At 34.7% G+C, this 22114-nt stretch overlaps 3 protein-coding genes and 1 long non-coding RNA gene across 7 annotated transcripts; 2 read left to right on the top strand and 2 right to left on the bottom strand.

Moving 5' to 3' along the window:
• Window positions 1–21: 21 nt before the first annotated feature.
• LOC122518280 (long-chain-fatty-acid--CoA ligase 5) lies at window positions 22–10909 on the bottom strand. 2 transcript variants are annotated; one of them, XM_043637135.1, is made up of 9 exons: window positions 10406–10909; window positions 8946–9094; window positions 6993–7116; window positions 5731–6067; window positions 5160–5628; window positions 3095–3385; window positions 1051–1272; window positions 624–941; window positions 22–439 (listed from the first exon to the last, which is right to left on the bottom strand). In XM_043637135.1, coding segments are annotated over exons 1-9 (2049 nt in total). In that variant the 5' UTR covers window positions 10407–10909; the 3' UTR covers window positions 22–301. The 2 variants fall into 2 exon arrangements, with proteins under 2 accessions (XP_043493070.1, XP_043493071.1); XM_043637136.1 differs by lacking the exons at window positions 8946–9094; window positions 10406–10909 and adding an exon at window positions 7733–7812.
• Window positions 7732–9145, top strand: LOC122518314. The gene is made up of 2 exons (XR_006304045.1): window positions 7732–8746; window positions 8829–9145. It is a non-coding gene; the product is annotated as an uncharacterized LOC122518314 (long non-coding RNA).
• Window positions 10910–10946: 37 nt separating the features above from the next.
• On the top strand, window positions 10947–12541 carry LOC122518294 (growth/differentiation factor 2-like). Its single transcript, XM_043637162.1, has one exon. The coding sequence runs from the start codon at window positions 11394–11396 to the stop codon at window positions 12477–12479; it is 1086 nt and encodes a 361-aa protein (XP_043493097.1). The 5' UTR covers window positions 10947–11393; the 3' UTR covers window positions 12480–12541.
• A 67-nt stretch (window positions 12542–12608) lies between these two features.
• Window positions 12609–21571, bottom strand: LOC122518277 (microsomal triglyceride transfer protein large subunit). Of its 3 annotated transcripts, none has more exons than XM_043637122.1 (6): window positions 21128–21571; window positions 19104–19286; window positions 18085–18108; window positions 16060–16253; window positions 14729–15379; window positions 12609–14631 (listed from the first exon to the last, which is right to left on the bottom strand). In XM_043637122.1, the coding sequence occupies exons 2-6, from the start codon at window positions 19171–19173 to the stop codon at window positions 12883–12885; spliced, it is 2688 nt and encodes an 895-aa protein (XP_043493057.1). In that variant the 5' UTR covers window positions 19174–19286; window positions 21128–21571; the 3' UTR covers window positions 12609–12882. The 3 variants fall into 3 exon arrangements, with proteins under 3 accessions (XP_043493057.1, XP_043493058.1, XP_043493059.1); XM_043637123.1 differs by lacking the exon at window positions 21128–21571 and adding an exon at window positions 20193–20209; XM_043637124.1 differs by lacking the exon at window positions 18085–18108.
• Between the last annotated feature and the right edge of the window lie 543 nt (window positions 21572–22114).

Genomic DNA, 22114 nt, shown 5'->3' with positions numbered 1-22114 from the left:
AGAAAGAAAAAGAGAGAAAAGTACTAGGCGCGCCTAATAATATAACGCATTTTATTAGATATAATATTATCAAGTACCTCATTAACTTAAACGGTGCTTCTTCTGCGGATGCTTTATATATAATATCTGTGAAAATGATTGATAATAAAAGTATTAAGAATTTAACGAATATTTGAGACGATATAGATGTAAATTTATTGAAGAGAATAAACGCTTCGTTTTTTTCTTTTTTTTTTTTTTTTTTTTTTTCTTTTTTAATAGTTCGTTCGACGAAGTGAGATACTGCTTTTCATCAATCCGATCAGTTCAATTGTTGATAAAGATCTTCTATTTGAGGCTTGAAGTACGCTTTTAATTGAGGCCTTTTCGTTTTTAACGTTGGCGTTAGAAGACCATTTTGCATAGAAAATGGATCCGGATGTAAGTAAATATCTTTGACCTATTTTCAAAAATAATCAAATGTATCATTCGGTCTACGTTCTTTTACGATCTTACGAAAAACGCAACATAAATTTTATATTGCGTACTATTACGCGAAAACTTCAAATGATCGAAATAATTAAACACATGCACGCGTTTAAAAATGTATTATTTTTTTTGGTTTATTTAAAAATAAAATTTACCTGTTCGAAGGACCTCAAACCCGCTTCTTTTCCCCACGAGTGCATATCGTCCAATATTAACCTTTTGACTTCCGGATTCGCACAAAGGACGCTCAATGTACCGGGTATACCATTTTCTACTGCCCAGCATTTAACTACATCTACATCTGGTACAACTATGCCTACTACGCACGATTTTAAAGATTCACCGTGGACGAATACTTGATGTACGTATTGACTACGTAAATAGATATTTTCTATTTTTTCAGGAACGATATATTCCCCTTGGGACAATTTAAAAATATGTTTCTTTCGATCGATTATTTTTAATGTGCCGTTCTGAAAACAAAAATTACCTTATATATATATACATACGAAGACACTTCTGTAAGTATTATATTTCGTAAAAAAAAAAGAAAAAAGGATAATTTGAAACATGAATCCTTACGGGTAACCACATGCCAACGTCTCCCGTGTGATGCCATCCAAGTTCATCAACTACTTCTGCCGTTTTATCTGGATCTTTGAAATAGCCAGCAAATACATTGGTACCTTTAACGCAGACCTCGCCTTGATTGTTTATAGCAAAATATTCCATTTCTGGTACGTCAACTAATTTAACGCAGCAACAGGCTACCGGTGGTCCCACGTGTTCTGGTACATGATCACCCTTGCAATTCAAAAATCACACGTTATATCTAATCATAATGCATTATACAAATGCATTACACAAATTTATATTATCAAGCCAATGTACCATATATCATTATTATCATCATCATCATCGTCATCATTATCCGCTTATAAACTATACACATTTATTCGATAAAATAATTATAACATTTATATGTGAAATCAATTCGCGACGAATCAATTTTCTTTTTCTTATTTTTTCGATTTAAATTCAACGTAACATATTTGAATAAATAATTATTCATGCGATACAGAAAAAAAGAAAAAAAGAAAAGCATCAGAGACAAAAAAGAGAAAAGAGAGAAAGAGATCGTTATTAACGTATTTACGTTTGCTATAACGTTATGTATGCATCACTACATTTTCATCCAATGAATCCGCACAAGGTACTTTAACAGCGTTGTAACTACCGGCTGATACAGCTGTCCGACTACTATATTGATCCTCTCAAAGGTTTGCCAAAAATAGTGTGCTCGCGTGTATGTCACTTGATTATTTGTCAGCTCTCTTTATTCGAATAGTCTGGTCACGTTGTTGCGAAGAAACGGTTTGACGTTCTGTCGATTAAACAAATTTTTTCTTTTCTCTATATAAATAATATATATGTAAATATATATATTTATTATAATTATGTTATAATTTATTATATAATATTATATAATATATTTATTATACAATATTATATAATATAATTTATTATATTACTATAATTATTTTCTATATATATAGAAATATATGTATATATACAAAATAGAGAGAAAAAAAAAGAAAGCGTGTAAACTAGAGACGCATGTATGTAATAATAATTAAGGTGGTACACTCATAAAAATGATATGCATGCACTTAAAAGAGAACAAAAAAAAAATACAAGAAAAGAACGTATGTACACACATCAATAACGACAGAAAGCATAAATCGTGTTCCTCGCTGTTATAACAAACTTCCGCGTGCTTAATTTTGTTCTTTTTTTCTGTGATTAAGTAAGAGCCGTACACAAGACCGTGGGACGTGTATATTAAAAGTTGATGTTGTGCATCACGAGAGGTTTATTTGTGGCGCGTTTATTGACCGTCTCATTTGAATCACGAGAGTACCTACTTCAAATTCAAACACGCCTCGCTGAATTTACTTCTGCCGAATAATATCTCACTCTCTTTCTATATATATATATATATATATATATATTCTCGATTACGAAATATATCTCTCAAAGAGCTGGATTGACAGCGCTGAAAGAAAGAGAACGAGAAAAAAAGACAAAAAACATCACACAAGTTTTGTAAAAAGAATTTCGAAACATTGAGAGAAACCTACTACTACGAAACGACAACTTGGCGATAAAAAGAAAAACGAAAGAAACAAAAATACAATTCTACGATAGAGGAAATAGAAATAAAAAAAGAAAAAAAAAGAAAAAGACCATTAGTCGTAAAAAACATTCTTCAGTATCATCCCCCTATAATTATAGTTCCCCTTGCAACGCGTAAGTGTTTATTACCATTAGGGTGAACCAAAAGTTCCTCGCTTTTATTGCGTTCCAAATTGTGTTACAAATTTTTCTTGTAAAATTTACTTTGCAAAATATTCATTAAAAAACGCAAGAACTTTTCGTTCCACCCTAATACGAATTTAACGAGTTACCTAAGCAACATTCACGTTAACTGCAAAAAATAACAGAAGAAAACAGAAGCGGTTCTTTCGTTACGTAAAAATAAAATAAAACCCCTTGTTCTGAATTTTCGTTTTCGAACACACCGTAGATAAATTCCGAGCAAATCATCGATTTGTATTCTTCGAACCTGTATAGTTAAAGTGATCGGTGCGCAACATTCCGTTTGACCATATCCCTCGACGACGAGACAGCCAAGAGCACACCTCGTAAAAGTGAGGACATTACCAGCCAATGGTGCGGAACCAACAAGCATCAGTCTCAATCTACCACCCATGGATTCTTGAATTTTCTTGAACACCAGCCTGTCCCAAACACCGTTGTTCCTGACTATACTCTTTTTTATTTCATTTTCCTTCGAACGCATTCCCATATTGAATAACATCCTTTTGAAAAATGAACTCTGCAGTTCCGATTGTACCTGAAAAATCAAAACGAAATGAAATGAAATGAAGAAAGAAGAAGAAGAAGAAGAAGAAAATAATAATACGAGCTAATAAATATAACAATAAATATAATAAAATAAAAATGAGAAAGAGTACGAACAAGAAAAACTGTCCATACACATCAGTCAGAATATTCTATATTTAGGGAAGCACCAATGTGTATGTATGTGTGTGAATCTTCTGACTGGCTGAATTATATCTATGTTCTTTGGCAGACGACTTAAACCGGCACGTCAAGTCCGTTGCTTTTACTACGGCAATCGATTCGTCTGTTAAACGGCTTAAACTCGTGAACCTGTCAACGTGAAGGCCCATATTGACTAAGTTTCGAACGTTACCAATTATTGACCATCAACTAAGAATACGATTTCCGAACCGGATATGTCGTTATTTTCAACCTTCGTAATATGGATCGGACGTAACGGGAATAGATTATTTGTTTTTTCATTAACTGTTAATAAATGTATGGATACTTTGATGAGAAGTTTTATATAAACCCTAAGCCAAGTTCTCTTTCCTTTGATTTCTCTTAGCTCGCGTGCCGGGATGATCACGTTGCTCTTATTGTTTGATCATGATTAAACTTTCTCCGAGAGGATCAAAAATATTTCTTTTTCGTTTCTTAAATTATCTTTTCGTATCTTAAATTAGATTTTATTTTTGCTCGCGATAGATGGATGGATGTATGGATGTATGGATGGATGGATGAACGAAGTGCAGAAATGAAAATAAAGTGTTACATTTAAATCATAGAATTCTGATGAATTACTCCTTGTCTCGTATGTATGTATGTATATATAAATATATATGATGTAAGTGTAGTAAAGTGTAACGTATTATTATTGTATTCTTGTATTAGCTATATGCCAGGAATTCGTAAATCTTCTCTTTTGAACAACCCACGTAAAATCCGTGGAGAATCTAAATATTAACTCGTAGATCCGCAGTAGTGAAATATTCGAATAGTACGAAGAGTAGTTCTATTCTAAATCCTATAGATACGTACGCGCGGCCTTCGAATTTGTCGGCAAATAATTTAGGCGTATGAAAAAAAAAAAAAAACAAAAAAAAAACGAAAAACAGAAAAAGAACGAAACTATTATTATTCAAAGAAAAAAAAAAGAAAGTTCTACGAGTTTTTTAACTTTAATTTTTTATCGTGACGAATAATAAGCTCTTCCCTGGTACGGGGTGAGGATTGGGGGGTGGAGTGCGGTGGCGGGGGTTGTTGTATTAAACTATAAACTCGCGTTTAATATCACAAATACATGCATATTTCATTCAATGTACGCTTTCAGGGTTACTCGATGACGCGCCGTAATTTGCTTTCCACCTGTCGTGTGGTGCTCGTGTGTGCCGGAACGTTTTACGCCCTGCAGCAATTGCTGCCATTGGCACGTCGAAAGATATTGCGCAGCACTAGTTTGAAAAATGACGGAAGAGTAGAGAAGAGAAGAGAGAGAAAGAGTGAGAAGGTGGGAGGGAGGGAGGGAGGGAGGGAGCAATATACAAAATTCTACCCGAGATATCCGTCCTACGGTAATGATCCATTTTTAATATTGTCAGATGTAAAGATATTCTTGCGTTAACTTTTTGGAGCGAGGCTAAAGCCGATCGTTACGTAGTTCCTGATGTTAAGTGCCAAGGATTATTAGGATACCTTGTCCAACTGATGAATATTATATAAAAAAAAAAAAAAAAGAAAAGAAAAGAATAGAAAGAAGAAGAAGAAGCCCTTTAACTACTCACTTTGTCGTACATGCGATTTAATAATCTAGGTACGGCCGGCATTACGGTGGGTTTCAATGCTTTCATATCTTCAGATAACCTTTTGATGTCACCCGTGTAGAAACCAACTGATCCCCCAACCATATATAGACCATTCTCGCAACAACGTTCCAACATATGTGCTAATGGTAAAAAGCTAATCATCGTGTCTTTGTTGGTAGGTTTATGATCGCCCAATTGTAATAGGACTGCGCATACACCTGACATAACGTTTTGATGGGTCAACATAACTCCTTTTGGGCTACCCGTCGTGCCGGAAGTATAACAAATCGTGCAAAGGTCCGTAACTTTCGGCGGTACTTCGGGTTGATTCTTCTGTGCACCGAGTCGTTCGATATCCTCGAACTTTAGAAGCTCGACTCCGCGATTCTTCGCTCGTTGATTCGTTGCCGGTCTCGTTTCTTTAATGACGATTAATTTTCTTAAACACCTGTCCAAATGAAATTTAATAACAACTTGTCAATATAAAGTTTTCATATTTAATATATATATATATACATTAATAGTATTAATTATATTTGATTGAATTTACCTGGGAGCTTTGTCGAGTAGAAGGTTACATTTTTTATCATCGTCGCATACTACTATACTGATATCAGCCTGGTTGATAATGTACGCGCATGCATCCGGTCCCAATGTGTCGTATAGCGGTACTATGACCAAGGAATAAGTGTAACATGCTTGTTCAGTCAAGATCCATTCGGGACAATTTTGACTGTATAGGCCCACAAGCGTTTGCTGACCAGGGACCAATCCCAACGATACGAGACCGGAACCGAAGTTCTTTGCCCTGAGTAAAGTCTCGTTGTAGTGAATCCATTGGTAAGGTTTGTTGGGTCCATCTCGCCAGCCAAGACACGGACCGTTGTCTACGTATCAAAACAAGAGATGCCAAGAACACTTTACTCGTAGATTCATAGATGATAGAGTTAGAAAGGAAATGAGAGAGGAAAAGAGAAAGAAATATTATAGTAATTGCCAGGTCCCGAGAAACATTCGAGGCTAGACTTCGTGGGAACGCAAGAATTTAAATTGTCACGCGACGCGTTCCTTGACAAACACATCTGTTCTTCTGGCAAGAAACTCGAGTATATGGTTTCATTAAAGCTTGTACCGACAATAATGATCGGTTGTTACCAATGAGAATTGGTTGAACAAAATAATCCGATTTTTATGACAATCAATTTTATATCGCGATCGGATATGACACGCACACACGATCAAATATATAATTCTACTTTTATTTTAAAAAGAACTTTAAAATTATTATGTTGTTTACGATGAAACGACAGGTGGTCAACGTAATATCTCGTAGTGGGCGTAAGTCGTCTTTCTCTCTCTCTCTCTCTTTCTTTCTTTTCTTAAATTTCCTTCGATGTAAAAATAAAAAAGATTGAAAATAGATAACAGCAGCCTTCTTAGATTTAAAGCTCGTTAAATATTTATTAAATATTATAACGAATAAAACGATGAGAGATCGATGATAAAATAATAAGAAAAGTTTGCATCAGAGTGCATCGGTGTAGTCTAGCCTAAGATTCCAATGGTTTTCGCGATTGTTTACAAGATTTAATAGCTACCGTTGTTACTTGCCAAACGCACATTCACGACCGCGTGTGAGATACGATTCAGAGAGATAGATGATTATTTTAATTCCACTGTAAAAAAACAAAATCTTGTCGCGATCATATACACTTATAAACGACGTGAAAAATCGTATGTATCGTTCGAAAAAAAATAATCTAATCGAGAATTATTTGAAATGAAGCAACCGACAGGTTGCGTACAACTTACTGGATTCTTTGGCGCCTCTGCGAAATCCGTCGTAAAGCGTCCTTGTGTCCTCGTGCAAGTAACTGACGAATTTGCCCTCCTTGCTGTCCTTGTAGAATCGCGAGACCCTTATCAAATCGGTACCCTGCAAACCGTCCAAGAGAATTTTCGTGACATATTCTCTAAGTAAGCCCTTGGTTGTTCCGGTATGTTGTTATATAACGAAATTGCAAGTGCAACCTGAAATTTAGCCACCGGTGGCGGGGCAGCCCGCAATCCGCCGCGTAAGAGACCATGTGTGTGCGTGGGGGGGGAGGGAGGGGGAAGGGGGAGGGGGGGGGGGGAGGGGGAGGAGGGGGAGGGGAGGGGGGGAGGGGGGTGGGAGGGGGGGGGGAGAGGGGGAGGGGCGGGGGGAGGGGGGGGGGGGGGGGGGAGGGGAACGATTGCAGGATTTCAATAAAGAAATTGAATAACAGGAAAGAAAGGTCGAATCTTTCGGATCGTATATTAAAAAAATCCCCATCTCTCGAATGGGGGGGTGGCAAGGCGTGGGGGGGGGTAAAAGATTATTTCGAGAGAAAAAATTCATCGAAAGGGAATCAAATTATATCTCAGATTTAAATGAGATGCCAAAGGTATCTTAGGTATCTATCTATATAAAAAGAAGAAGAAGAAGAAGAAGAAGTAGAAGTAGAAAAATAAAAAAGAAGAAAAAAAAATAAAGGAAAATGTTGTGCGATAGGAGGGAGGAGACACTACACCTTGAAGGTATCAGATTGCTCGTTGAGGTCGATCGGCACGCGGATCGGCTCGTGGAAAAAACAGCCCGACGATGGCATAATTTTTCCTTCGACACACGTATTAATGTTTTTTTTTAATTTGGCAATGCGTCTACGAACGCGTTTTACGGACGCGTTTAACGCACGCCACTAACGTGTGATTGATTCCTTGATGACTGCGATCTTATATATGTGATACGCACTTTCAAATAAACACCAGATAGATAGAAAAAGAAAGAAAGAAAAGAAAAGAAAGAAAAGAAAGAAAGAGCGAGAGTAGGTAAGTATGTGTTCTAAAGAAAATTCGACACGCACTGATCTAACACGACGACGACGACAAACGACGAGCCAAGTCTCGGGAGACCAGAACGGGCCGATACGCCCGCGATGACTGATTCGCTTCTCAACTTCTCGAAACACCTCAATTTTGGCATTAACCTAGCTTGTCACGAGGTGATCCTGCTTTTCTATTGCTTGCTTGCTTGGTTACCTGTTCAGTTGCTTGCTTGCTTGCTTGCTTGTTTGGTTACTTGTTCAGTTACTTGGTTGCTTGTTTGCTTGCTTATTCTGACGAGTAGGGAAGTCTAATCTTCAACAGTTTGATTTTAATACGTAAGACGCGCGCATGGCCTATTCTAACTTAGCAAACTACTCTCGACTATATTTAAATATAGTGTCCCCCGTTGGTAGAGAGCGTCGTCCTCGACGAACACCGAACTCAATGGATAATCGTCTTCTGATCGACAGTACCGATACTTAGAACCACGCAAGTATTAAAAGTGTAAAAAAGTATACACTTTGAAGGAAGAAAATAAAATCTGAATTCGCATCATCAAAGATCATATGTACATATGTCGATATACGTTTATCTAGTGAATAACGTAATTCACCACACCGCTCTATTATCTCATTTTACTGTTAAGGCGATACGACATCAACTTGATTTATTAGACATTGGACAAATTCGTCGAACATATGTGAGAGTCGCTTATTAAGGTATAGAAAACGTTCAAGTTATGCGATCAATTACGAAAAATTAGATATACCTGTAAACGTCTTTTCTATTTTTTTTTTTAAGTTAGAAAAGCATTTCAAAAAAGACGAATATAAACGAAAAAAAAAACACGTATATGTAACGCATATTTATGCATCAAAATGTGCAGTAGAGTGGTGCAGTTTGTAAAAGTTTTCTTACCGGAAGTAAAATACTTTGAGAGTCGAGAGGCCACAATGGTTTTTCCGGTTTAGGTCTGGTGGCATAATATGCTGCTACACCTGTGATGACAAGGGCACCAGCTGCTCCACTCAAATATGGAATGTAATCTTCGAAGTTTGACTGTAACACTTGATTTTCAATTGTAATATTTTAATTATATATAGAACTGTAATAATTCACACGCATATAAATCATTTCTTTTCTTTTTATCTCCTTTTTTTATTTTATTTTAATTTATCAACATTCATCGAAATTTATCTACGATTTGGTATTACAATATATTGTTACTTTTCAAAAAGGGATGAAAAGGAAGAAGCTTATAATTAATTACTTTTTTATCATAAAATAGTGTTCAAATATGCTTATAATACGCATTGCGTTACCTAATACTTGACCTAATACGTTTCCCCGGTTTATGATTGCAGTCGATTTTTGTATTTGGGGTCATGTTAAAGGAAAAAAAAAAATATAATCCATCCTTTAAAGGATTGAAATCCTGAAATTAGAAATTCTAATAAAACTTTCATAATTGTTTGAAAATTTCCATTTCCGTAATATTCTCATTAATACGTAAGTAATCATTGAAAACATATTAAAGGAATAAAGTAATTGCATTTAGCGTTGACATTATTTCAAGACTTCATTTCTTTAAATATCGTATATTATTTCAACAAAGATAAAGGATTAATTGAATTACTATTTACCGTGTCAAAAAAAAAACAATGAAAAATAATTATTCCAAAAGATCTTACAATATAATATATTTTATATATAAAAAGGAAAAAAGAAACACAAGAAATTGACTTGTTTAAATTTGCGCAAGCGCAAGTTGCAAACGTCAAACGATAAATTTGCGATATCGAGTATCGAAATTTGAAAAAGACACATACTTGTTTTTAGATCGTTTATTTAACGTGTAAAAAACTAGAATAATTTTGTTTAACAACGCGATTAATATTCCCACCCACCCCTTTTCTTTTCTACCGTCATTGAAGTTTGATCGAGTCTGCGAAGAAATAATGTCGATCAATAATAAAAAAAAAAAATAAAAGATGATAAAATAACTCGGACAACTTGGAAGAATATTTTTCCTTTCTTATTTATTCTCGTCTTATCGATGCAAGCAAAAGAAGAAGAAGAAGAAGAAGACGATGATACGACGACGACGCATATAACAAAAGGCTACGAGTGTGTGTGTGTGTATGGTTGTTGAAGAAGAACGATATTTAGACGACTGATAATAAAACGCCTGACGGATCAACGACACGCTGGCTAACAATATCAAACGCGACAAAGAAAAAGTTAAACGAGCGTAATTATGGATTACTTTGCACACGTGTACTTAACCCTTTTCCTAAGGCGTAACAATTTCTCGTGTTATCACTTAAAACAAGCGTGTAATGTTAATAAATATTTTCAATAAACAATGAAATACTTACTGACGGACGTATATATTATAATTATACAGCGTGGTGGTATTGTAAAAGATGTGTAAAACACAGGAAACACAAAAAAAAGAGAAAAAAAGCAACAATCTTGCAGATATTCACGTTAGATAATAAACTGCAATGGACGAACGATCTCTCTTTCTTTGTTTTAGGAAAAGGGTTGGTATTCAAGAAGAAGAATAACGTAAAAACGTAGGAAACTGTAGAAACAACTGGTTTGAACCCCACCGAATGGCACCGAAGACAGTTGTGTTCGGGCCGGAATAAAAAACTTGGGTCAGGGCCACGGCATGGCCTCCTCTCCTCGTAAACGCGGTTTCCTCCTCTCTTTTGTTTGATTTCGATCGTACTCTATGATTATTACAAGAGACGAGAGGAAGACTAAGACTACGACGACGACGACGACGACGACTACGACGACGACGACGACGTTGATAGGTTTGCGTTGCGTTGCGGATTTTCGTTAGCGTATATACCCGCCACCGTTCTGACGTCACTATGCAGCGAATCGATGAACGAATGCCGCGAGCCCGACCCTCCAACAGCACCCCCAAACGGTAACGACGACTACAATAACCCCGTTGCGTGTGTTAACGACGACACGACACGACACAACACAACACAACGATGGCAAGTCGTATACTCTCTCATATTCTCCAACCGGTTCTCCTCAACAAGATTTCGATTTTCTTTGAACGGTTGGCAGGGTAGATTTGAAACATAGATGCTCGGTCGAGTGGTTAGGTGGTCTGCAGTTGATAAGAAATTACCATCGGCACTCTTCTCCTCCTGATCAAACACCATTGGTAGTTATTTGGAGAAACGACCCTTCTCAATCCGCAGACCAGACCTCGGTCAAAGGACACGTGCAACTCGCATTTCGTTACAGTATGCCATTCGAAACGGGTACACTCTACACATCCGATCAAAACCGAATCAAATCAAATCGAAATTATTTGTAATTTTTCTATGAATTACCATGTGTTATCCTCGTTCCTGGACATTATTGATTCTCGTAATAATCGTAATTTCCTGCGCATGGAAAACTGGATTTCTCTCGTGGCCACCGCGTTGTTCAACCGTGCGAGCGACAGCGTCGATAAGATTAAATCTCAACTTGGCTTCCTCGGCTTTACCGATCACCCGACCACGTAACATTTTCAATTCGACATCGTCCGTTGGAAAAATTGCTGATAAAAATCGTAAGAAATATCGCGATACGGTATCGAGGTACATGCTTAGACTTTATCATTTACGTCCGGAACACGACGTAGTCAGGGCACTCGAACCCACTCACATTTCGTCACCTGTCACCGGTGGCGGTAGGATTATCGAGTTTTCAATACCAATCGTTAATTATCAGGAAACTTTGGAAACCGCGGAATTGCTTGGTACAGCGGGTACTATATTTAGAGTAAGGAGCATGGACGAGATGATGTCCAGACAGACTCGTGAACAAATGACAAGGTCGAGAAGAGATGAAACTTGGAGAGCATTCAACGTAACCTCAGCGGTTGCCACGAGAAACGGGAATCTCGTGAGGCTACACGTACACGGAAGAATATCTTACAGAACGAGAAACGACGGTCCAATTTTGTTACTGAGTTATAGGAAACCTAAAAGAAGGAAGAGATATCGTCGTTCTACTTCCATGAATCAGGACGATCGCGAAGAAAATCTACGCTGGGACGATGACGGGACTAGACGCTTGATGAGACGTAAAAATTCTTGTAAAAAACGTCCGCTTTACGTTGATTTCTCTTTGATCGCTTACGATAAATGGGTTGTTGCACCCCCGGGATATGAAGCTTATCAATGTGCTGGAAAGTGTTATTACCCGTTCGGCGATCATCTGAGTCCGACGAAACACGCTATAGTGCAAACTCTCGTTCATGGTGCACTTCAAGGAACCGAAGGTATTAATGGTAACAAACCCGTGGGCAGAGCATGCTGCGTTCCAACGAGATTGGCCCCCACGAGTTTACTTTATCTCGATGCTACTGGTACTTTAACCTATCAGTATGGATACGAGGATATGGTAGTAGCGGAATGTGGTTGTCGGTGATCGTGTAAATTCAATTCTTAAATTTAATTTCTCTCTTACACGTGATTCAAATTCAAATTCAAATGAAAGACAAAATAATTATTATCGTTAATACATTATAAAAGTATGTAATATAATTATTTAAAAAGATTCTTTATATTAATAAAATATTTAAGCCTAAAAAACATGTTATGTTTTATAAATAGCATCCTTCAGCGAGCTTCTGTGAATAGTATAAAAAAAATAAGGTATGTATATATATATATATATATTTACGCACGCACGCATACTATCGGATCATTATTTTTAGTCTCTTCAATCTTTGTGTAAATTAAATATCCTAAGTCTATGACACCGTCGATGTAAAAGTCTTGGATTCATTTTTTCAAATGTAATATCATTACCTTTTTTGCTTTTTTCTTGTTTAACTATACACTTTAGAACACATTTCGTTGTTCTTTCTGTTAAGCAAGTACGATCTACCAGGAGAAAATAGTTTTATTCTTCGTGTTTTTCTTAATCTGTGTCTGCTGCCGGGTATCCTTTCGATTTTGTAAACTTGTTGTCTGATCATTGTGTCCGGTTGGCTTAATCTCATGCAAAGTGAAACTTGACCGGAAAAATCAACGTCGGTGATAAGTTCCAATTTTGGTTCCATAGTTAATGAAAATTCGGTCATACTTTGAACGAAATTCGATCGTAATTTGCTACCACCTTGAATTACGATACCAGCACTCATGTCTACCAAAGAATTAGCGTTTCTCGACCAAAGACTTAATTGAATCTGTCCGGCAAGATCGAAACTCATGGCACCTTGAACATCCATTTCGGTAACAAAACCAGCCGCAAGTGGTAGATACTCGCTGTGACTGTGAAGTGTCGTAATCGCTTGGAAAGCTGGTGTCCTTTCGGATGCTGTTCCAGACCAAACGTGTCCCATCAATTCGCCTTGGCCGGAAAAGAATACGAAGGGTCTTATACCGACGCCTAATAAATCAATTTCCATTCCAGCTGTAGCTGTTGCTTCCTCATCCACGTCGGTATTCTCATCTTGACCCGAAGAAACAAAACTACCGAGTCCACGAGCGAAAAGACCAAGTGAAAACATTGTTTCCTCTTGACCGTTAGTTTCCAATACTACGTTTACCGTACCACGTTTCAATAAGCCACCGTTTATTTCTTGTATGGTTACGAGAGATCCATTGCTACCCACAGATTTCAAGAAATCTCGCGAAAAAGCCGTACTCAAACCTTTTTGCGCTAAAACGTTGTAATTGTTTATTTTCTGTCGAAGCTTATTGAAATTCTCTTTTAAATTTCGCGCGAATGTTTGATTTTTTTCCGACAATTGTTCGAAACGTTGATTCAAATATTTACGTATCTCGTATGCCACATCGGTATTGGCTAAAAATTTAACGAGTTCTTCAAGTTCATCCTTTGACGGTCCGTTATCAAGAATTATGTCCAAAGCAAGCGTACGAGCACTGCTATCTTTTCTAGGTCCACCGATTTGATAAAGAGTTTTAAATGCGGCTTCCTTAACATCGGATGTTACGTATTCGCGTGGAAGAGAGGCCAATGAGCGCCAAGCTACAACACTGATAGCACGATTCTCTTCTTTAGCGTATTTCAACAATATCGGAATAGTCTCTTTACTTTTTAAATTTCTAAAAGCGCGCAAATACTTAATCTTACATTCTTCTAATTTACAATTATCTAAACCTAATTCTAAACTAACACGTGTCTTTTCTATCACAGCTGGGGTTCCGTAATGTCGTGCAATGGCCGCCGCCGTTAACGCGAACGTTTCCGATACTTTATCGTTTTGCACAATATCCTCGGATCTTCTCAAAATATCTTTGGCTATGTCGGCATCCGGAGTTGGTGACATGGACAAAGCCCAAAGATACCTCTCAGTGTCATCCCCTTTCTCATCTTGCCTGAGTACCTTCATAGCGACCTGATGTGCTGCCGGGGTCGACGTTGATCCGTAAAGATCCAAAAGTTGCGGCTTCAATTGACGATAACGTGGAATTTTTAACAATTTTTCTAATTGTTCGGAAGGCGCTCGTTTGACTAGAGGTAACAGCTTCAAAAATGCTGACGCGGATTTCGTTGTTCCCAATGCCGCACTATTCAGTGACTCGCGATTTTCTTCCACCGTTTGTTCAAGCTGAAATCAATGATTTTTTACATAAAATATCGTTTGTCTTTAATCTTACATACAATGAATTTGAATAAAATGTTTTAGACGTAATTAATGTAATTACCATTGGACATCGAGAATCTGGACACGTAAATGGTTCCATTTCCAATTCGATGTCGGTTTCTCTGTAACCGGGTTGTAGAAGAGCTACAGCGTGTTTAACGGAATTGGCCTCTAATTTAGCAACTTTGATATCTTTTGGTATCTGTACTAATAATCTTTTGGAGGTAACAATACTGCCTAATTCCGGTCTGGTAACCAAAGTCAACTCGTGTTCTTCTTCTTCTTTAATACTCGTTGGTAATAAAAATGTTGACAATTCGTAAGTAACGTTGCGAGAACTTAGAAGATTTACACCGAAAATAAAATCAGGATGTTGTTTCTTTGGCGTTAAACTGTGCTTGCAATTGGATTTGCGTTTAAATATTGTTCTCGGTCCCATAGAAACGTAAGAGACCGTGCAAAGACCCGAAGCATCCTTTTGACGAATCTCATCGTCCAAAGTTTTGTATTGAAAAATACTGGCTAGTCCTCGTTTCAAATTTTTCGATGAAATGGATTCCGACGTGTCCAAATAAATTGCACGAATTTCACCATTTTTCCATAAAACGATGACAGGTTTTTCTGATATTTCGTCAACTTTGGAAGAATGTTTTACGAAACCCTCCGGTTCTGGTGCTTTCCGCGATTTAATCAACAGTTGTGGTGATAAAATCTATTGAAGAAAAAAAGAAATAAAGAAAATGCAAGAAATATATTTATCGATTCGTACCGTTGCATAAAAGTTCGTTATATAAACACATTTTCAGAGATAATTATTCCCAAAGTTCGCATTAAATCATGCTTACATTTTTTTTCTTTATCTTTTTCTTTTTTTACGTAAAAGGTTATCGATTTTAACACGATCTCTACTATACGCGAAATTGTGTTGCTAAAATTAAACGTATGCGCATATGTTAAATTTATGTACGAGAAAAAAAAATACTTTTGTGTTACAAAAATACAATATTTTCCTTTTTTCAAAAGAACACGATAGAAACGTGATAATAAAACATCGCGTTGAAAAGGGACAATGAAATATGAACACAATAGAACGTTGCATAAATAATATATGATATTCTTTTCATTCGATCTATGGATCATAAGTTAAGATATTAAAAAAAATGAAAAAGAAAAAAAAAAAGAAAAAAGAAAGAACAATGGGACTAAATAACGGGATTTGAAAAGTATAATTCTACTCACACATAAGACATAATATTGTATATCGTTAACGGTTATTGAAATCAAATGCACCATCATATTATAATCGAATCAACTAATCAGTATTTGAAAGTAACATGCATGTTTCCTACGAATCATATATACTTTGAATGAAATGAAACATTCTAAAATTACCTCAATATTTAAAAGAAGAGTTTCTGAATCGTTAGGATCCCTCCAAACAGCGGTCACGTCTAGCTCGGCAGTTAATTGGAAGCCGACGTCACCAGCAGACTTGGAGGGTCCAGCCTCTCTGAACAAGACTATTGTCGTTAGCTCGTATTTGAGCCCACTTCCGACATCCCAACCTTTTGTGGCACCAGCTACCGCTAAAATTATAATCCACAATAATTTCCAATACATTTTTTCCCTTTATGTTTTCACTACGTTAACAAAATCTTCTGTTACGATCAAACGGTAAACATTGTTTGCGTTTTTCTTATCTTTTTATATATTACTCTTCATTATATTCTTTTATTTTGATGAATCAAAAAAGAAACACAAAATTGGAGAAAATAATGATACGAAAACGAAAAAAAAATAAATGTTAAATCCGAAATGTTGTTGGGTTAACAATAATTTCCAATCGGATCTCCTATTATCTCGCGTGATTGTACAATTTGTTTTTTGTTGTCGAATTTTTCGATTTGAGAAGAAGCTACGAGGAGAACCACGAGGCAACCGATTACGAGTTTACGCGTCGTCTGCCAGATTCACCGTCGAAGAACCGCTTCATGAGTCAATGCTGGAATGAGTTAACATGTGAGAGAGTAACTGTATGTGTTTGAATATATCTATGTGTATCAAGGGGGACTTTGTAACTCTGGCACGAGAGCACACATATCTAACAAGTCACAGGATACACCGTTAAGTTGTGACGAAATTCTATCAATTGCTGTTGCTGTTGTTGCTGCTACGATAAAAAGATTGAAAATAATATTAAATAGATTCTATGAAAAATAATAATGCCAACGTGTTAAGAGAAAATACAATGTTTGTTATCTTTCAACTATACGTAAATACATTTTGTATTCTTGGAATTCAAACTCTTATACTTTCTTTATTTGCACACGAGATATGAGATTATTATCCGAAGATAATACTGCTATTGTTTTATACTGACTGTTCAATTTACCGATATCGATTAATTTTACAAAATCAAAACTAGAATAAATTGATACAGTTGTGTACCATTTAATATTCATTGGTTAGACGAAATGATTATTAATTTATTTTAAATGTAAAAAGTTAATAATCGATCTCAAGTGTCTTGGTATTAACAATTTTTCCAAGATTCCGAATACAAAATTAATCTCTTTGACCTATGTACGGGGACTCATATATCACGAATATATATACGGTGATTTATCTATCATTCGATTGAAACGAGTCACATATTTTATTTTGGATGAGATGGAAGTTAGAACAAAATGTTATAGGAAAATGATTAATGATTTCACTAATGGTCGATTATATATTCACGATAATAATTCTTTAACACTCGTGCAATAATGCATTAGTGCTACTTGCAGTTGCATTATTTTTCTTTATACAACTTTCCTTTTTTTTTTATCTTGTATTTTGAAAAAATTTATATACGTTCATATGAATAATACCAATGCGTGTTGCAAATGTAACAAATCAACAGCTTTGATATTACACTCTGGGTTATAAATATTATTAGATTATTTTTCTTCTTTTTTCTTTTTTTTTTTTTTGGTAAATAAAATGTAAAACATAGACATACGAGAAGTTTAAAGGTAACTACGAATTTTGAAAATGAACTTTGAGTATGCATCGAAACCTACTGGATCAAAAAGTCAACAAACTGATATACTCGGTTTTATCGGCTGCAACTGAATAATCTTATAATTTATCTCAAGATATTGAACTGGTTTGAACGTCTAACCGCAAGTTGACTCGTCAAACAGGATTTGTATTCTGGCGGGAAAGTATTTTTAAATATCAACTAAGCTACTAACAAATTATGCGTAAGTGTACGTCGTTGTATGATTACGATTATAATATTTGATTAATATGTAAAATATTTAAATATTGCATATTATCATCTCTAATGTAATACCTAATTTTAATATATTATGTATATTTTTTTTTTTTAAATCACCGTAGTAACAAAAAAGAAAAAAATTAGTCAATTACCTGGTGCCATTTGACAGTAGGAACCTGTAGAAAAAAAAAAAACAACAAAAATAATTTCATATAAAATATGTTCTAAGATATTTTTCAAAAACTTAGATAATTGAAGGAAAATTAAAATTATAATTGATTATCGACGTGCAGCAAAATTGTTTGAAGTGCAAAGAATTAATTATTAATGCTTCAGTTTGATTATTTGTTTCTAATGTGTGAAATTAAAAAAATAAAACGAGGAATGTATACAAATTTAAGAAAAATACAGAACATTCGATACATATATATATATATATATATATATATAAATAATTCAAACATCGGCATTGATTTTTTTCTAAGATAAAAAAAAGAATAAAAATTCGAGAACAATTGTGTCAGTACGTAAAATATTCATTCTGATATTAATGTAAATTAGCTTAACGAAATAAAAAATATAACAAAAGTACAAGTTTGTGGAACTATTTCATAAACGTAAAACCTAGATTCGAATTCAAATGAGGTACGTTTAAAATGACGTGCAAAAAGAATTTCGACCAATGGACAAGACGCAAATCAAACGTTCTACTATTTATTACAACGTCATTGGTCAAGTTATCTTCCGCTAATTCAAATTGATGATACTTATCGATTTCCTTCTGACGTTTTTCTTTGCACTATTAAAAAATATTAAAAAAAAACCAACAAAAAAGTACACAAGTATTACAATAATACTATTTAATATTCCAACAAAATCAAATGTAATAAATAATCTTCCTTTAATTTCTAATCTAATGGATACAGCAATCGATGAGAGCAATTTTGATGATGTGGCTACCGGTCGATCGCGGAGACGATCTTGCTATTTAAAAAATATAGATCAACAAATGAAAGAGCGAAAGATAAAAATAATATAATCGTAAGCGAGAGGGCGCACGTGTGTTGTTAAAAGATCAAATGAAAAAGAAAATAATCGCGTGGTAAAGTAGGAAGCGACAGGTTGTGTTATGGCAGGGAAGGCCAATAGGGTCTGTGTCTTCTTTGCTTACCGAAGAGTGCTAGAAGGTAGACGAGGTAAACGGTCAGAGTAGTGACCGGTGGTTTCCTCAGACAGGCCATATCTTTTTCCTCGTTCCTTGTTCTTCTTGTTGATGAGGCCTTCCTCGTTCCTACTTTTTTACTTCCTACGTTCTATTACGTTCCGATATTCCTCTTTCTTCTTTAAATTCCTTCTACGAATAAACAGGAATAATTTAATTTGAAATCACAGAATAGGAGAAGAAGTACGAACAGAATAAGGAGAGAAAATACAGGACAGAACAGAACACTGTATTATCGTGACGGTACCGGCACCCGTTCCCTCCCAAACCCATTCCCCATACTCCACCTCTCTACCTTCTCACTCTTTCTTTCTCTCTCTCTCTCTCTCTCTCTCTCTCTCTCTTGTCTACCGCTTATTCTTCTTTTACTCTTTCTTTTTTTGTCTAACTTCTCCCTTCCCTTTCTCTCTCTCTCTCTCTCTCTCTCTCTCTTTCTCTTTTTCTCTCCTGCATTAGTTAGTTAGTTAGTTAGTTCATACTTTGTCCGTTTGTCCGTCATCGTTCTGTGCCGCCACTGAACTTTTCTCTCTAGTCTAGTTGATTCTTCTTCGTATTAGGGGAAAAATAAGAATATATGAATATAAACGACGCTAAGTTATATATCCTATAGAGCGTATCTTCGTCGAGTAATATTATCGTAGTCAATCGAATTATTATTTCAGGTTTTATTAAAAAATTAAAAAAAAAAAAAAAAAAAAAAAATAGAACAAACGCATCCGCTAAATTATTCTCTTTTAATGTAGATCGTACAATTATCGAATATATATGCGTGTATATATATATATATATATATATGCGTGTTCTAACAAAGCACAAAATATCGCGAAATGCAGGTCAATAAATTGTTCGTTATTGTTTTGATTCTATTTAATGCAGATTTAGCAAATACTGGAACAAGCATATTTTGCAGTTATTCCCGATTTCTAAGCCGTAATTTATTTGATTATGATAAATTGCATAATGTATATATTAACGATATCTTTGTATTTTGAAAAAATGTTGATGATTCTAAATGTAATAGAAATTATTTTACGATACCTTTCAATGGTCAACGTTATTATTTGAATATAATCTCATGAAATATTAAACACTCTGTTTTTTTTTTTTTTCAAATAAATTTAATCTTTCTAAATATTTGTTAATAAAATTAATCCAAACTATAGAAAAATTAATGAGAATCTAAAGAGCGTCGACAATCGAGTTGTTGCACTTGTATCTTGTACCGTAAAACTAAACAATCTATATTTCTTACAAACAAACTTATCACTTTTCTTTGATCTTTGAACTTGGAATGACCCTCCTTATCTTCCTAAGCTCCTAGTTTTTATCACAATTTCTTTAATGTTTCTAAAAAAAACAGAACTATGTCCATTTATTAAATATAAGAAAATTCTCCAATTGATTAACTTTTGACAATACTTATTTTTTCGTGTAATCACTTGTTCCTTATTACTTTATGCTTACTACTTAAATATATTTAAGTATAATAAGTATAATTACGAGTAACCATTAGAGCTCATTTTCCAATTTACCGACACAAATGCGCGTTCGTTATTTTACAAAAAATTATCTTTTGAATTGAAATATAATTACTAACGTTCGAAAAATATAATCTTTTTTCTAGTTATTTACCGTTATTTAATCTCATTAAGTATGTTTAAGGAATTATCTTATCTTACAAACGTAGAAACTAAGTGAATACAAAATTAAATAAGTTTCATTTGTCTCATTGTCTTAACAAAATTTGTCTTTCCAGTCGATATTTTACCAACTAAGAGAATTTCTAATCTATCGGTAATTTACTATCAGAAAACTAGAATAAATATTTCAACGAGAACTGACTTATCGACGTACTAAATGAAGAGTATTATATATAATACCTGGTAATTAAATCGTATAAATAGATTTTATTAGAATAATTATCTTTTAAAACGTATTCTTATACTGGAAAACTTTTGAACATTGACACTTACTCTATTAAAAAATATTCCGCGACAGCTGCAAAACACTCGTCCCCCTCTCGTTGTTGGTCGAATGTCGTCTTGAAGTTCTTCTCTTCGTCAGTAGATTTATATATTACATATACATATTTTTGTATTTTACTAACAAAATCTATAATTGCAGTTTATGTATAACAATATGATAAGAATTCTCACCGAAGACATTTTATTTTTGAACAAATTATTTGATAAATCTAAATATTTCATTTGATTATTTAAAAAACAATGTGTCAGAAGGACCAAAAGAAAATGAATAATAATTTTAAACGTGTAAATAAATTTCAATTGAATTTAGCACAGCCATTCGCCCGATAGTACTTGCGTTACATAATTTATAATTAGATTTAAATAAATCGCAAGCAATACCGACCCAGGTCTCACCGCGAGGAGGTTGCTGTGTTTGGAGACCCCCGGGCTAAGACTCTACTTCTACATTTAATTTTTTAATTAATTTAATTCATTGGTAATATATAAGAAAGAAATTTCAAAAAATGCAACACGGAAAACGAGTCACAAATTTTTTCATCCAACTTATTTTTTAAATTGGATGAAAAATCATGAACATCGTTTTAAATCGACCTCCTACCTACCCGATTTACATTCCTAAATTAACGCAAACATGCAAACGCTTTAACATTCATTCGGTTTAACTTAAAATATATAACGCAAATCCTATTCAACAAACGCAAGAATGTAAACGTTTTGATTTACATTCGATTGAAACTAACAATGTAACAACACGCAAGTTGTTACAATACGGACGCACGCAAATTTTTACAATACGAACGCACGCATTGAGTATTATTTTAATAATAAAAATAATACGCATTGTTATATAAAAAATATCTTTAATATTTTAATCTTACTCAAAATTAAAATATATTTATTAAATTTATATGTTAATATTTCGTAAGATTAAAATAATTTTAAAAATTCTTATTGTAATTACTCATTTTATTA

The sequence above is a fragment of the Polistes fuscatus genome, unplaced genomic scaffold (assembly GCF_010416935.1).
Source record: "Polistes fuscatus isolate 324 unplaced genomic scaffold, CU_Pfus_HIC Scaffold24, whole genome shotgun sequence".
NCBI lineage: Eukaryota > Metazoa > Arthropoda > Insecta > Hymenoptera > Vespidae > Polistes > Polistes fuscatus.
Note: the sequence above shows the minus strand (reverse complement) of the source record. Positions and strands in the feature narration are given on the sequence as shown.